General features: G+C 41.9%; 1 protein-coding gene across 1 annotated transcript in view; it reads right to left on the bottom strand.

The window, feature by feature from the left end:
- Positions 1–7,675: 7,675 nt before the first annotated feature.
- Positions 7,676–17,659, bottom strand: part of hpse (heparanase) — a 30,893-nt gene continuing 20,909 nt past the window's right edge. Inside the window, exons 9-12 of the mRNA XM_059965326.1 lie at positions 15,107–15,221; positions 14,770–14,897; positions 13,156–13,302; positions 7,676–10,168 (exon numbers count right to left, since the gene is read on the bottom strand). Of these exons, the coding sequence (XP_059821309.1) occupies positions 10,009–10,168; positions 13,156–13,302; positions 14,770–14,897; positions 15,107–15,221 (550 nt within the window). The 3' untranslated portion in view covers positions 7,676–10,008. The remainder of the gene's footprint in view (positions 10,169–13,155; positions 13,303–14,769; positions 14,898–15,106; positions 15,222–17,659) is intronic.

The following is a 17,659-nucleotide window of genomic DNA, read 5'->3' as shown; positions in this document are numbered from 1 at the left end:
GGGAGAGAGAGAGAGAGGAGGTGGGGAGAGAGAGAGGGGGAGGTGGGGGAGAGAGAGAGGGGGAGGTGGGGGAGAGAGAGGGAGAGAGAGGGAGGTGGGGGGAGAGAGAGGGGAGGTGGGGGGAGAGAGAGAGGGGGAGGTGGGGGAGAGAAGAGAGGGGAGGTGGGGGGAGAGAGAGAGGGGGAGGTGGGGGAGAGAGAGGGGGGAGGTGGGGGGAGAGGGGGAGAGAGAGGGGGAGGTGGGGGGAGAGAGAGGGGGAGGTGGGGGGAGAGAGAGAGGGGGAGGTGGGGGGAGAGAGAGGGGAGGTGGGGGAGAGAGAGGGGGGAGGTGGGGGGAGAGAGAGGGGGAGAGGTGGGGGAGAGAGAGGGGGAGGTGGGGGTGAGAGAGAGGGGAGGTGGGGGAGAGAGAGAGAGGGGGAGGTGGGGGGAGAGAGAGGGGGAGGTGGGGGGAGAGAGAGGGGGAGGTGGGGGAGAGAGAGGGGGGAGGTGGGGGGAGAGAGAGGGAGAGAGGGGGGAGGTGGGGGAGAGAGAGGGGGAGGGTGGGGGGGAGAGAGAGAGGGGGAGGTGGGGGGAGAGAGAGAGGGGAAGGTGGGGGGAGAGAGAGGGGAGGTGGGGGAGAGAGAGGGGGAGGTGGGGGGAGAGAGAGAGGGGGAGGTGGGGGGAGAGAGAGGGGGAGGTGGGGGGAGAGAGATGGGAGGGGGGAGAGGGGAGGTGAGAGAGGGGGGAGGTGGGAGAGAGAGGGGGAGGTGGGGGGGAGAGAGAGAGGGGGAGGTGGGGGAGAGAGAGAGGGGGAAGGTGGGGGGAGAGAGAGGGGGAGGTGGGGGGAGAGAGAGGGGGGAGGTGGGGGAGAGAGAGGGGGGAGGTGGGGGAGAGAGAGGGGGGAGGTGGGGGGAGAGAGAGAGGGGGGAGGTGGGGGAGAGAGAGAGAGGGGGAGTGGGGAGAGAGAGGGGGAGGGGGGGGAGAGAGAGGGGGAGGTGGGGAGAGAGAGAGGGGGAGGTGGGGGAGAGAGAGGGGAGGTGGGGGGAGAGAGAGAGGGGGGAGGTGGGGGGAGAGAGAGAGGGGAGGTGGGGGAGAGAGAGGGGAGGTGGGGAGAGAGAGAGGGGGAGGTGGGGGAGAGAGAGGGGGGAGGTGGGGGAGAGAGAGGGGGGGTGGGGGGGAGAGAGAGGGGGAGGTGGGGAGGGGGAGGTGGAGAGAGGGGGGAGGTGGGGGGAGAGAGAGGGGGAGGTGGGGGGGAGAGAGAGGGGGGAGGTGGGGGGAGAGGAGGGGGAGGTGGGGGGGAGAGAGAGAGGGGGAGGTGGGGGGAGAGAGAGGGGGGGAGGTGGGGGGAGAGAGAGAGGGGGAGGTGGGGGAGAGAGAGAGAGGAGGAGTGGGGGAGAGAGAGGGGGAGGTGGGGGGAGAGAGAGAGGGGGAGGTGGGGGAAGGGAGGAGGGAGCGTATGAGTGGGTGGAAGGGGGATGAGAGTGTGTGGAGGAGCGGATGAGCGTGAGGGAGAGGAGGGTGGGAGGAGATGAGAGTGGGGCAAGGATGAGTGGGGGTGAGGAGGATGAGAGTTGGAGAGGGTTGAAAGCGGAGATAGGATGAGGGAGGAGTGAGGCAAAACGCACAGTATATATAAAAAAACTACAAGAGTGAAAAAGGTTTCTATTCCGAGTCCATAACCAAAACGCAGAAAGAATCTTGGTAATGTTATCCGGGCACAGCAGCAGGCCTTTCCCTTCTCCGGTGGCAGAGCGACCCCCCCCCCCCCAATCAAAAGGCAGTTTCCCCCCTCTGGTGGCAGAGTGATTCCACCAGCGATCAAAAGGCAGGAAGCCACCGCTCACCTTCTGCGTTTCAATCTGTTGTTGTGTTAATCAACAAACAATAGAAACTCTAATTGGTGAAATATTGAATGTTGGCTCAAGCACCATCCCACAGCCTTTTCACCACAAGGTTCGTGCAGGCTGCCTCCGCACAGAGGCTACAGAGCGCTAAAATTATCAAATGATCTGCAAACCACTGGCTCCAACAGGTTCCAGAAACACATTCAAGATTTAAAACAACTGTAAAAGACATAGAAAAGGTGAAATATATGGTTTCACGATCTACCCAGAAGATATGGACAAGAAGGAGTGTTATACGCAGGCACCATCTTGACTAGGTTCACATGGTCACTCGAGTTGTTTTCGCCTTCCTGTCGGTTGAACTGACAGATCCTCTGGCCTCTCTCATTAACCAGGCATTTTCACCCACAGAACTCCCGCAGCATTCTCTGTCATCTTTAGAGACTCTGAGTATGAAAATCCCAGGAAATCAGCATTTTCCTGAGATAATCCAACTGCCCTGTCTCCCATGGTCAAAATCACTTAGATCACATTTCCTTCCCCATTCTGAACAAATTAATCTGTTGACCACGTTTTTACAGTGTATTGAGTTGCTGCCTCATGATTGGCTGATCAGATATTTGTATTAACAAGCAGGTGTACCTAATAAAGTGGTCACTGAGTGTACAATTATTATTGAATCAGTTATAAGAGGTCCTATAGTTCAGAATATGAAGTGGAGAGTTAAATACAGCAGGAAAACAGGCCATTAAATCTGCCTGGTTAATACCAACATGAAAGAAAGGAAGTTTAGCTTTATTTGTCACACTTATTTCAAAGCATACAATGAAATGCATTCAACAACACACACAAAATGCTGCCTGGCCTGCTGTGTTCTACCAGCATTTTGTGTGTGCTGTTGTTTGAATTTCCAGCATCTGCAGATTTCCTCGTGTTTGCTAATGAAATGCATTGTTTTGCATCAGCAATCAACACAGGCCAAGCATTGTGCTGGGGGCAATCCACATGTGGTCACACTTCTGGTGCCAATATAGCATGCCCACATCTTACTAACACTAAAGGTTCATTTTTGGAATGTGGGAGGAAGCTGGAGCACCTGGAGTAAATGCACGTGTTCGTGGGGAGAAATTGCAAATTCCTTAAAGACAGCAGTGAAAATTGAACCCCAATCAATAATAGCTGGTGCTGTAAAGTGATGTGCTAACAGCTACATTACCATGCTGCCCCTTTCTTCCTCCCTATGCTGTATGTGTTTGTTAATTCAAATGGTGCATTTCAGTGTATATTCCAATGTACCAATTATGAAAATATTTGAATCATTATTTGCTTAGTAAGCTTCCTTTTAAATGTTTTATTGGCATTGTCAACTACAAGCTTTTCACTTTATCTTGGTATATGTGACAATAATAACCCAGTACCAATACTTCCTCTGTTCAAGTTCCATATTCCTATCTTTCTTAGGGTAAATAATTTTCCATTGGATTTATTGGCAACTACCCTGCATTAACATCTTCCAGTTTATGTTTTCCTTTATTTCCTTTTGTGCAAAATTTTAGAGTATTCTGACTATAAATAAACTCTGTAGCCCTGCCATTCATAATGAAGTCATGGGGCATCAGAGTTAAGAGTTCAATTTCAAAACTGTCTCTAAGGTTTGTACATCTTCCCCATAAAACGTGTGTTTCCTCCTGGTGCTCTGGTTTCCTCCCACATTCCAAAGACATACCAGTTAATTGGCCAATGTGGATTGTCTTGTGATTAGGCTAGTAGTAATGAGGCCAAACTCAGGTTGGAGGAGCAACACCTCATCAACCGTCTGGATAGCCTCCAGCCTGGTGGTATGAACATTGAATTCTCTAATTTCCAGTAATTCCCTCCCCCTTCCCTTAACCTAGGTCCCTCACTGCCTCCCTCCCCTTTCAACTTTCTGCTTCTTTATCTCTACAGTTCTTTCATGCTTATCCCCTCCCCATCCCCCTTTATCTTTCCTCTGATTGGTTTTCCACCTGGCGCCTCTAGGCCCTACCCCCTCCCCTATCTCTATTACTGGGCTTTGGCCCTCTCTTCCCCCCCATTTCTGATGAACGGTCTTGGCCTGAAACATTGGCTACTCTTTTCTTACGGGTGCTGCCTGGCCTGCTGAGTTCTTCCAGCGTTGTGTACGTATTATTAAATAGGTGGGTTGTCGGGTGGTGCAACTAGCTGGGCCAGAGGGGTCTGTTCCATGCTCTACATCTAAATAAAATATTTTAAAAATTGATATATAATTAGATGATTATAAAAAGTATGGGGAAAGTGTACAGCAAAAGGATTAGAACATGCAATAAAAACTGTGGTTAATGGAAATCTGAGATAAAAACAGAAAATGCTTCAGGTCCAAGCTCTTCATTAGAACTGAAAGAAAGAAAAAATATTAAAATGGCCTTCTACATTTAAGAAGCTGAGCAGTTTATTCTTGTTCCAATATTCTAATATCATTGGTCTATTTCTCTCTCCATAGAGACTCATTGATCTGAGTACCTATTGCCAGCATTTTCTGTTTTTATTTCAGTGTTAAGAATTTTCAGTTTTACTCCAGAGTTCAAACTTCTCAGTGAGCTGGTTGAAATAACTGAAACGGTAAAATGTGGTATTGGAAATCAAGAAGTGCTCAGGCTTATCATTTTATCTCCCCCAGATTAGAACATTTCTCTGGAAAATTTATTTTTCTAATCAGCAATGAAAAACAAATGTCATGACTAACTACAATTAATCATGATCAAATGTCAGTAAATTACATCTTTCATTCACTCTTGTGGTCGTATTGCTCTGAGCCATAACTTACCTATCTGCTCTAATCTCGAGGCTGCTCACTTCCCCGTATTGTTTAACTGTTCATCTAGCTGTAATATGAATGTTAAAACTGCAGAAGCTATACCTGCTAAAGAATTCCATTTTGATATAAAATTTGCACAAAATAAAATGTTTAATTTGAGACAGAGATACATTAATATTTACTGTCTTGTATTAATCAGATGGTTAGTAGTACAATATAGTTGGAAGATCATTGGTAAGAGCAGAAAATTCAAGAGAAACTACCTTTATCTAAAACTTTATAAAAATACAGAACTCTACTGGAAATAAAATTGTCAACATTAATATAAATACATTTAAGTCCCAATCTGCTTAATATCATCAATAAAACAACCATCCCAATTATTTGTTGTATTTCTACATTAACTTTCAGGACAACTAAGTGTCTCTGAACACCATAAAGACAAAAAATTCTACAGACATTGGAAATTTTGAACAACACACACAAAATGCTGGAGGAACTCAGCAGGTCAGGCAGCATCTATGGAGAAGAGTACAGTCAATGTTTCAGGTTGAGACCCATAGAATGTAGAAATCTACAGCACATTACAGGCTCTTCGGCCCACAATGTTGTGTCGTCCATGTAACCTACTCTAGAAACTGCCTAGAATTTCTGTAGCGCATAGGCTTCTATTTTACTAAGCTCAATGTACCTATCTAAGAGATTCTTAAAAGACCCTATTGTATCCACTTCCACCACCACCGTCGGCAGTGCATTCTACACACCCACTGCTTTTGTGTGGAAAAAACTTGCCCCTGACATCCTCTCAGTACCTATTTCCAAGCTCCTTAAAACTATGGCACTTTGTGTTAGCCATTTCAGCCCTGAGAAAATCCTCTGGCTATCCACAAGATCAATATCCCTCATCACCTTATACACCTCTATCAAGTCACCTCTTATCCTCCATCGCTGCAAGGAGAAAAGGCCAAGTTCATTCAACCTATACTCATAAGGTACGCCCTCCAATCCAGGCAACATCCTTGTAAATCTCCTATACACTCTCTCTATAGTATCCACATCTTTCCTGTAGTGAGGTGACCAGAACTGAACACAGTACTCCAAGTGGGGTCTGACCAAGACCTTACTGTATGTAGCTGTAGCATTACCTCACAGCTTGAACTCAATCCCACAGTTGATGAATGCACCATACGCCTTCTTAACAACACTGTCAAACTGCACAGTAGCTTTAAGTGTGCTATGGACCCCAAGATCTCTCAGATCCTCCATACTGCCAAGAATCTTGCCATTACCATTAACATTATGTTCGGTCTTCAAATTTGACCTACCAAAATGAACCACTTCACACTTACCAGAGTTGAAGTCCATCTGTTTCTCAGCCCAGTTCTGCATCCTATTGATGTCCCGCTGTAACCTCTGACAACCCTCCAGACCGTCCACAACACACCCAACCTTTGTGTCAGATCCTTCATCAGGACTGAAGAAAAAAAGATGAAGAGTCAGAGTTAGAAGGTGGGGAGAGGGGAGGAAGAAACACAAGGAGATGGGTGAAACTGGGGTGGGGGGGAGGAAGTGGTGAAATAAAGATTTGGGCTGTTGATGGGTGAAGGAGATAGAGAGAGGGAGAATCTGATAGGAGAGGCCCGAAGGCCATGGAAGAAAGAAAAGGGGGAGGAGCACCAGAGGGAGATGATGGGCAGGTAAGGAGTTAAGGAGAGAGAGGAAAATGGGAATGGTGGGCGGGGCATTCCCGGAAGTTCAAGAAATCGATGTTCATGCCATCAAGTTGGAGGCTACCCAGATGGAATAGAAGGTGATGCTCCTCCAACCTGAGTGTCACCTCATTGTGAGAGTAGAGGTGGCCCTGGACTGACATGTCAGAATGGGAAGGGGAGGGGAACTAAGACGAGTGGCCATCACCTTCTGTTTCTTCCTCCCCTCCCCAACTCCTCATCTTTTTATCTCCAGCCCTTCTGAAGGCTCTTGGCCTGAAACATGGACTGTACTCTTTTCCACAGATGCCCCCTGGCCTACTGAGTTCCTCCAGCATTTTGTGTGTTGCTTGGATTTCCAGATCTGCAGATTTGCTCTTATTTATAAGATAGATCTATGGAGGGGGAATAAACATTTAAAATTGCAGGCCAAGACCTTTATCAGGTCCTGAAGCATGACTTCCTCCAACATTTTGATTTTTTGCATACTATAGATGGGTAGTTGACAGCCAATATACGTGGGTCAAATAGCCTGTTTCTATACTGCAGGAGTTTCTGATTCTAAGCTCCCACCCCAAGACTCAGACTGCTGAACACTTGCTGCACTTATCTTTTGCGATGATATCTGTCTTTGAAAATGGAGATCAGATTTGGATACAATATTCTACGGGTGGTATCCCCAAGGTCCTACATGTTCCAGTAATGCATCCATATTCTGGCATTCAAGTACTCTTACAATAAGGGTCTTCATTCCATTTAACCTTCCTAAATGTTTGCAGTACTTCCACCTCAAGTTTCATTGAGTACAGCCTAGCATTATGAAGGTATTGCTTGATATGATATGATCCACTAAAAAAATGTATAGAAATGCTATAAGTCAGTGAAAATCTCGAAAGACAAAACAAAAACACAGGATCATCCTTCTCAGAAATTCACCTTTCATTAACAGTTACCTTTCATCTCACGCTGATCTTGTATGTAATTAATGTGCACTTGTTCACACTCCAGAAGTCTCTTCATCTAATCTCATTAACATTATCTTCTATCCTTAATACCCTCATATTCTTAGCCAATATTTCTCTAAGCAATAACATTTTAAACATCCTAATAAAAGAAAGCTTTTTGAATATTTCATTAGACTTATGATCTCACTTGTAATGTCTTGTATGTCACTTGTATGTCAGTTACAGTAGTAAACACATTCATTATCTTAACTGCTTATCTCCGGTCACTTTGATTTCTATTTTTCTATGTAAAAGAATCATAATTTGTTTAATTGCTACCCATATATTGTTAATAAATGCACACCATTAAACAGATTTAGCCTTTTGTTTTTTTATTCGTACATTGAAAAACAATGAGTTAATGGTTATTTTATAGATATACTTCCTTACAATAATTTTGCCAAAAATATGGCCATAGTCTTTTTCAAAACTTCAAGAAACATTACAGTCATTTAAACAGTCACTAATACAAGTGAATCAGAAAAATACTTCAGACCATTAACACTGCATCACACCAAATATATACATTCTCTGAAAAAGGTACAAGAGGCAGAACTGATATTGTGTGTACTCTGATTAGGTTTCTCACTACCACATCAATCAAAAATAACTTTTTCTTTACATATAAAACTTTTTCCTCAGTGGAACACATTAAATTGGCTACTGATGTCTCATGTAATTTTCATATTGGCCTGGTTTCTGAGTTTGGCAGCGAGCACTGCTGGCTCACAGGCTATATCCAGAAAGTACATAAAATACCCAACAGGTCAGACATCATCTATAGGGAGGAAACACAGCTAATCTGTCAGAATGACCCTTCATCAAAAACTAGCGCTGTCTGACACACGATTTCCAGAACCTTCTGTTAATATTTCAGATTTTCAGCATTGGCTGCTTTTTGATTTTCAGAAAGAAATAGGCACATTTTGCAATTGCCCCAGTGGAAATTTTCAGAAAATGCCATTGGAACCTTTGCATTTGAGGTCCTGCACAGCATACCGCCTTCCTTGCTCTATGGATTTTCCCACTTTCTCTCTAAGTTGTTTGAAAACTGAAAGCCTAAGATAACAAAATAATTTAAATCTTAAACTTAAAACAAAGATTAAATACTCAAAACTCCTAAATGCCTTCAAATATTTAAATTTACACCCATCAGAAAATTAAAATAAAACCCCCCAAAAATTAATAAAGATTTCAATTCAGTTCAAGTATAATTCAACCATACACACAAATACAACCAAATGAAACAGTGTTCCTTCAGGGCCAAAGTGCAAAACACAGTGCCAACAGTAACACACATATTTACGCACATAGCATATATAGATACAATAGCAGAGAAAAATATAGTCACTACAAACATGGCCTGTAGATCAATGGTGCATGGGGTGTTACCCTGGAGCCAGGTTTCAGCAAGAAAAAGCACGCAGCAGTCCCTTATCATGCGCTGGTGCAGTTGTAGATGAATGTAATACAGCTTGTCTTTCCACCAAGCGAACACTAGAGGTGAGCACTGAGTGGAGGGGCTTCCCCCAACTCAACATGAACTAAGTATAAAAACTATTTTTCAAGTAAGAGCATACTTAATGAGAATAAGTAACATTTATTGGATGGTCTGACTGTATTTCCTTTTATCAATGAAAGGAGAAAAGACAAAAGGAAAACATGGGAAAACAGAAGACAAGCAGCGTCAGCAACATCAGATTTCCAAGTCCACTTACATTATCTAGCAATATCTGGAAATCCTTTCCGATTTGCAAAAATGTAACCTGTTGAACACAGCTCATGTGAAAACTTTCCTCCTGATCATTTTACTCTTCAATATTATAAATTCTTGAAAAGCAATTACAAAACTGCAGATAATGGAAATCTGAAATACAACGTTTGTAGAAACAAAAACATCTGGCTACGTACATCTGGTTAGGCAGTATCTGTGCCAAAAGAAACAGAGTAAGTATTTCAGTAGCAATAATCCTTCATTAGTACTATGTCAGAAGCTACAGAGTAGTAGAATTGGCCCAATACCCACAGGCACATCCCTCCACACCATTGGTAGTATCTACAGGAAGCACTGCTTCAAGAAGGCATTACCCACCATCAAAGAACACCAACATTTGGCCATGCCACTTTTTCCATAGCTGCCATTAGGCTGGAGATTCAGAAGCCTGAAATCCCACACCACCTGGTTCAAAAACAGCTACATCCCTTCAACCATTCACTTCTTGAAGCAGCAAGTATAATCTTAATCAATACAGTTCGCAACATTATGACCAGTTTGCACTAAAATGGACTATGTTTTTGTTCTAGTTGTATTCTTTCTTGTAAAAGCTGTGTGTAATCTATGGTTCTTTTCTTGTGAATACTGCTTTTATGATACATTGTGCCTGTGATGCTGCTGCAAATAAGCTCATCACTGTACCTGTGCAAAAATGGACAAGTGCATGAGACAATAAACATGATTTAGATTAGTGCAGGGAAATTGATTTAAAACATTAACTCAGTTTCTCTCTCCATAGATGCTAATAATCCCAGCATTTACTGTTAAAAATCCTCGATGTTTTCAATACTGCAGCCTGTAGATTCCATGAAATTTTGTATAATTAGGTAGCCACAAGAATAAGTCAAAGCCAATGTTTTTTGTACCATTGTTCTGATGTTGTCTCATTGACATGCAGGTGCTTTGGCATCCTGAATCACATAGAATGCATAAGATTGTGCAGGGAGAATGACTGAACTTGCTGCCTGAAGTGCTTTTCCCTTGATAACAGGCAAGGTCTTGTGATCCACCATCTTGAGAAGCTGACCATTGAGTTTAACGGATCTGTAAAAAAGATAAAATTTCAAGTTTCTTTAGTAGAACTAAGCCCTGGCCATTAATTGAACACCAGTCTGGTTTCTCACTCCACAGACACTGCCTGATTTGCTGAGTATTTCCAGCATTCTGTTTTATTTAAGCCCTGGTATTTTAAATTCCTCATTTATCAAATTGATGTTTGTACATCAATACACCATTTTTGCAATAACCAGATTTTTCTAAGTTGACCATTACTTCCTAATTAATTGTATAGAATTCCATTGCGTCGCCTATTAAACCCTAGTATTGTAAAATAGAATTTCTAACTCCTCAAATTTCCTGAAGATTTCATTAGATGTTTCTAGATCATTGCTGTATGCAATCTCAGTTCAAACCAAACATCTGCTGACTAAGATCCAACCAAAAAAACTACCATTTTGCTCAATTCTGGCACATTGTCCTGGAAAATCTGTAGGTTCTTCTCTGTTGGGTCTTCAGAACCTTGACATCCGAGAACATAAAAACAAGAATGTAAGGAGCAGGAATATGCTGTACCACCACTTGATCCTGCTTCAACATCAAAAAGATCACGGATTGTGTAACCTTTGCCTCAACTCCTCTTTCCTGACTGTTCTGCATTACCCATGTAAAATTCATGAAGTTTTTTTTTACCTCCAGGGTAGGGGAGTCTAAAATTAAAGGGCATAGGTTTCAGGTGAGATGGGAGAGGTTTAAGAGGACATGAGGACGAAAGGGTGGTGGGTATATGGAATAGGAAGTGGTAGTGGCAGGACACAATTACAACCATTAGAAGACATTTAGAAAGGTTTAGAGTGAGGCAGGGTAAACAGAAACAATTAGGACTACCTCAGGTAGAAATCTTGATTGGTATGGACAAGTTAGGCTGAAGTGTCTGTTTTCATGCTCTATAAATCTATGGCTCCATTAATCTCAATTTCCCAAAGTCCAAAGACTTATCTATTTCAACCCTGAATATTTTTCAATGACTGAATATCATCATAGTCTGGGACACAGAATTCCAAAGATTCACAGCCCTTTGAGAACAGAAATTCTCTTCATTGCAAATTTTAAATGGACAACTTATTTTGTTATAATGCCTACTCCTCCATGGCAAAGTCTCAGCTTCCAATCTGCCAAACCCCAAACCCTGACCACACCCCAAGAAGCTTAAATAGTTCGGTCATTTCAGCTCCGGTTCAATGAGTTGAAGTCTAACCTACTCAACCTTTCCCCATGAGGTAACCCCATCATCACTAGGATTAACCTAGTGAATCTTGAGTATAAGATGATGAGGGGCATTGATCGTGTGGATAGCCAGAGGCTTTTTCCCAGGGCTGAAGTGCTACACTAGGGGGCATAGTTTTAAGGTGCTTGGAAATAGGTAATGAGGGGATGTCAGGAGTAAGATTTCAACACAGAGAGTGGTAGGTGTGTGGAATGCACTGTCGGCAGCGGTAGTGAAACTTGAATAGGGTCTTTTAAGAGCCTCTTAAATAGGTACATGGACTTTAGGAAAATAGAGGGTTATGTGCTAGGGAAATTCTAGGCAGTCTCTAGAGTAAGTTACATGGTTGGCATGACATTGTGGGCCGAAGGGCCTGTAATGTGCTGTAAATTTCTTTGTTCTATGTTCTAATCTTCCCTGAACTGCCACCAGCTCACACCACATCCCTGCCCTTAAATACCAGCATGATGAAATTTCTCTGGCAAGTATAAAACATAGTCTCCAGATCAAAACAGAAACCTAGGCAGTTATCTTTAAAAAGTAATTAGCCCAGAGCCATGGCTGTTTGTATATATAAAACAAGATATTTTGTGGACTTAAACAAAATAAATTTGGTTCAGTGAACTCCAGAAAAAACCTCTGGCAGTTTGTATGAGAATTATCTCGAGTGGCACCAGAATGATAAGGAACACTACAAAAACAAGTTGTGGGAGTGCTTCCTTCATGTTTGTGATCCAAGCACAGAGCATAGTGCTCACTTTTCAGAGAAAGAGACTATTAGAGGGGCAGATGAGTGAAAGGTTTTAAATTGGTATTTATTTAAAAATAGCTATGGCAAAAGCAACATAATGAGGTGTCCAGTGCGATGGCTTACAGAATGGCCAGCAGAGCTGGAGTTGTGGTACAGGAGACAGAAAAGTGAAGCAGTGTTGGAACAGAGCCTGTCAAAGAACACCTCATTGGAGATACTAGTTAGCTCAGCAGTCCTATTATTCATTTTCACTACTCCAGGTACCTATGTGTGGATGGCATGCATACAAAAGCTTTTCATGGTATTTTGTTGTATTTGACAATAATGAACCTTCCCTCCATTGATGCTCCTTGGCTGTCTGAATTCCTCCATTGATTTTTGTGTTGACTACACTTAATCAGTTAACCTGTTGGGACATAATCTGTGATGGGACCATGGGATCTGTGTGGGCAAGGATTGTGGCTGTAAAACAGTATGAAAGCTGTAGGTCATTCCTAAAACAGGTGGGTATCCTGCGGGGGAGGGAATGGAGCACTGAAAATGGTGTGATAAGGATGTAATTTGGTTTATTGTCACACTACCAAGGTACATTGAAATACTTGCTTTGCATGCCATCCATACAGATAATCTCATTACAACAGTGCACTGAGGTAGCACAAAGGAGAACAATAACAATGCAGTGTTACAGTTATAGAGAAACAATAGTGCAGACATTAAGGTGCAAGGCCATAAAGGACTTGATTGTGAACTCAAGGGTCCTTCTGATAATACTAGGGGCATGTTCAATCATCTTGTAACAGCAGGATAGAAGCTGTCCTTGAACCAGTTGAACATCCTTCCAGACTGATCTGCGGTTTGACTTTGTATTAATCTTTCTGGGAAAAGTCCTTGCTTCTATAGAAAGTAAGAGAGCAGTAAGAACTAAATATAGAATTAGCAGTGTGCCATGTGTTAAAATATACAAAGTGTGCACAGTTTGGCCACCACACTTCTGTGGAAAGAGAAATGTTTTCTTACTGTGAACGTAATCCTTCCTCATTGTCACCAGGCTGCAGCAGAAATTGAATAATTTTGTTGAATCGACCGAAGTGCAGAAGGATCTGCTTGTCTTGTTTGCTCAAGTTCAAAGCAAACATTGTCACAGCTCCCTTTTGATAGATTTCACTGAGAGAGAAAAAAGATATATTGAATCTATATTACTTGCTTTTAATCAGGTCGTAGCAACTCCTGAATCCACCACACTTTGCAACAGTGTATTTAAGGCTGTTCTCCCCAGCCTCCTGTCCCACCATGCTACAGACACATGGTTCTCAGAAAGCATTCATAATTAATAAAAAAGGAAACGTGACTGGTATCAGTTTCTGACACCATTGACCATCTTCGCACAGCCACAAACCCACAGAAGATAAACTGCAGCTTTCCTATATTTTTATCCTTCCTGGAAAATAATTCATGTCAAAATGCCAAAAGCCACTGTTTATGCTTAATTTGAAGCTGAATAATACTGGTGGAAATGAACTTTCACTCTTGGGAAAAATTATTGACAGACTTGTGTCAGCATTTTCAGATTTATATCTTTAGAGTTGAATTGAAGATATTGGCAACTATTATAATGTTTTCTTTCCACAAAAATAACAAAGGCATGTGGGTTAGAAGTTTAGTAGTTAGAGAACAATGTTATTTTAGAGATTGTTCGTGAGAATTTCTCATCTATAAATTGTGATGTTAACCCATTTTGTGTAAATTATTTATTTACGCATTAACCATTATTTACACATAAATTATTTACTTCACATTAAGTTTAAACCACAGTTTTTGGGAAAATCACATTAAAATACTTACATCTGCAGTTTTCATTTTTTAAAATTAGCTTGAGTTATGATTGAATTCTAAGTCCATATTTAAAAATAAAATTTCTTATGTAAACCTATAAGTCACTTTCAATGATAATGACAAATTACTTTCATTTGGCAGTTTCTCTGTTGATTTTGCTATTTAATCATATAACACTGAAAACAAGAATGTAATGTTCAAATGAAAATTTTCTACATTACCTGCCTTAATTATTCCTCCTCAGAACTGTGCAGTAACTGAATTGTCCTGACTTCTCAATTGCAAGAACACTGGAAATGTTCCAGTATTATTTGCGGTCACTTTACAGTTTTGCTGAATTGCACTTTTTAATCTTGGGTAAATGCAGGAAATTGCAGAACAATTTTTTTTTAAAAAAGGGGCATTCTCACAAGTGTTGTAGCTGTTGTTTATCCCCTGACCAATATCTACACTGTGACATTACTCATTGTGGAAGATTGTTGTGTACAGACCAGCTGCTGAAATTCCCACATTGGAGGGCCAAACTTCAAAAGTGTAATGACTATAAATAGATGGGATGTTCAATAATGAAGGAGTTATAGAAATGAAAGTTTGTCCTTTCTTTTGACAGAGGCTTGTGAAAGTTAATTTTTCATAATTTGCTTCCAGTTTACTCTTTATTAAAGAAACGGAAGTGAAATCCTGATATTGACAGTTTTGAACATCAACAGTAGCAAGCATTTAGGACAATTGAAATGCATCCTATCAATATCCAAAATATTCCTATCTAGAAGAAATGTACTTAATATTCCTGATTACCTATTGGGATTGGTACAGTGCATATACACACGTAAAGTTCCCTTGTTTCCTCCATCACTCTGTGTAGAAGATATATTCAACACCTTGATGCCTACCAGTTTTTTATAAATTAAGGAAAGCCAGTAATCCTGCAGAAAAAATAAACAAGAATTAGTCATGAATGTAGATTAGGAGATAGGCTCTAAACATTTTACATTAAACCTGAGGCAAAAATCAGCGCAATCTTTTAATTTTTTTCAGGACTATAAAGTCCAATGAATGTTCAATTAAATGGGATTTTGCAACCTTTATAAATTATGCAATGATACTTCTCTATTAAGTACTGAACCATACATACAGGCAAAGGATCAAGGTGCCAATCAACCAGCTGGTAATATGCTGCCCCAAACAAAACCTGCCTGATGACAACGTCAATGCCCAGTTTAGCAGACAGTCCAAGTTTGTCCAACCACCTGTAAAAGAAAGCAGAGCAGATAAGGACCACTAGCTGATCTAACATTACCCACTTTTGCTCAAAAAGATTTTTAAGAAGAATAGATTCTTTACTTTATTGTCACCAAACAATTGATACTAGAGTGTACAATCATCACAGTGATATTTGATTCTACGATTCGTGCTCCCTTAAATACAAATCCAAGTAAATATAATTAAAAAATTTAAATTATAAATCATAATTAGAAAATAGAAAATGGAAAGTAAGGTAGTGCAAGTTCGGTCTGGATATTTGGAAGGTACGGCCCAGATCCGGGTCAGGATCCATTCAGCAGTCTTATCACAGTTTGAAAGAAGCTGTTCTCAAATCTGGCTGTACGAATCTTCAAGCTCCTGAACCTTCTCCCGGAGGGAAGAGGGACAAAAAGTGTGTTGATTGGGTGGGTCGTGTCCTTTATTATCCTGGCAGCACTGCTCCGACAGCATGCAGTGTAAAGTGAGTCCAAGTATGGAAGATTGGTTCGTGTGATGTGCTGGGCTATGTTCACTATCTTTTGCAGCTTCTTCCAGTCTTGGACAGGACAACTTCCATACCAGGTTGTGATGCACCCTAGAAGAATGCTTTCTACGGTGCATCAATAAAAATTAGTGAGGGTTTTAGGGGACAGGCCAAATTTCTTCAGCTTTCTCAGGAAGTAAAGGCGCTGGTGGGCCTTCTCGGCAGTGGACTCTGCTTAGTTAGACCAAGTCAGGTCATTTGTGATATTCACACCAAGGAACTTAATTCTGCCTGACCTTCTGAGTTACTCCAGTATTTTGTGTGTGTTGCTTTGGATTTCCAGCATCTGCAGATTTTCTCACGTTTGTGTTAAAAAAAAAAGCCATTGGGAATTTAGCACAAATTTCATAAGTGTGAAGAAAGAGGACAATTTATAGAACTATTTTGATTTAATTCTTTGCAACTCTTTCTCCAGTGAGTTCCATTCTATGCACCAAAGATGAACACCGCTAGGCATTCAGATTACCAGTAGTTACTGCTACTTCAGTCCACCTCTTTTGAGAAAAGACTATCAATCACGAACAGCACCAGGTAGTAATCATCTCATCTCACATTTAAATCATCTCACAACTAGTAACTTGAGTCAATGTTAATTGACAGTTGAAGGTTATTGGGCCAGTTAAGTTTGCATAAAATGACCCCAGCGTCTCTCTGATTAGGGAAGGTGACTACACGCTCAGGCTACATCCACACTAGACTGGATAATTTTGAAACTGTCGGTTTTCCGTAAAAACTATATGCATCCACGCTAGAGATCTAGGAGTCCTTGTTCATCAGTCACTGAAGGTGAATGAGCAAGTGCAGCAGGCAGTGAAGAAGGCTAATGGAATGTTGGCCTTTATTACAAAGGGAATTGAGTACAAGAGCAAGGAAATCCTTTTGCATTTGTACTGGGCCCTGGTGAGACCACATCTGGAGTATTGTGTACAGTTTTGGTCTCCAGGGTTAAGGAAGGACATCCTGGCTGTAGAGGAAGTGCAGTGTAGATTCACAAGTTTAATTCCTGGGATGTCCGGACGGTCTTATGCAGAGAGGTTAGAGAGACTGGGCTTGTACGTGCTGGAATTAAGGAGATTGAGAGGGGATCTGATTGCAACATATAAGATTATTAAAGGATTGGACAAGATACAGGCAGGAAATATGTTCCAGATGCTGGGAGAGTCCAGTACCAGAGGGCATGGTTTGAGAATAAGGGGTAGGTCATTTAGGACAGAGTTAAGGAAAAACTTCTTCTCCCAGAGAGTTGTGGGGGTCTGGAATGCACTGCCTTGGAAGGCAGTGGAGGCCAATTCTCTGGATGCTTTCAAGAAGGAGCTAGATAGGTATCTTATGGATAGGGGAATCAAGGGATATGGGGACAAGGCAGGAACCGGGTACTGATAGTAGATGATCAGCCATGATCTCAGAATGGTGGTGCAGGCTCGAAGGGCCGAATTGTCTACTTCTGCACCTATTGTCTATTGACTATGCACTTTTAAAAATACCTCTGTCCACATTAACTTACTGCGCATGCGCAGAACATATCTACCGAAAACAAGCGACATGTTTGGTATCGAATCTCGATGTGAAAGACTTGCTGTGTGTTTGTCCAGTTACAGACTAGTAAAACTAAAACAACAGACAGCTGTTGATTCTCGCACAGGAGGACTTAAAAGTAAAAAAAAACAAATACTGGATCGTATGGAGGCAACCGACAGGGAGTTCCCAGTTCCCAGACAGTATGACCCGGCAGATGACGAACATTGAAAAACTGATGAACTCTGTTGCATTAATAAAGCTCCTTGTTAAATGTATAAAACATGCCTGCATCAGTATTATCTTGTATTTCCATACAATGTTACATTAGCCTGTTGCACATCTATTGTCAGTGAAGTCTTGCATAAATAGGTAAACCACCTT

This window comes from Hypanus sabinus, chromosome 3 (genome assembly GCF_030144855.1).
Source record: "Hypanus sabinus isolate sHypSab1 chromosome 3, sHypSab1.hap1, whole genome shotgun sequence".
Classification (NCBI taxonomy): domain Eukaryota; kingdom Metazoa; phylum Chordata; class Chondrichthyes; order Myliobatiformes; family Dasyatidae; genus Hypanus; species Hypanus sabinus.
The sequence above is the reverse complement of the archived record's forward strand: the minus strand, read 5'-3'. Positions and strand labels throughout refer to the sequence as shown.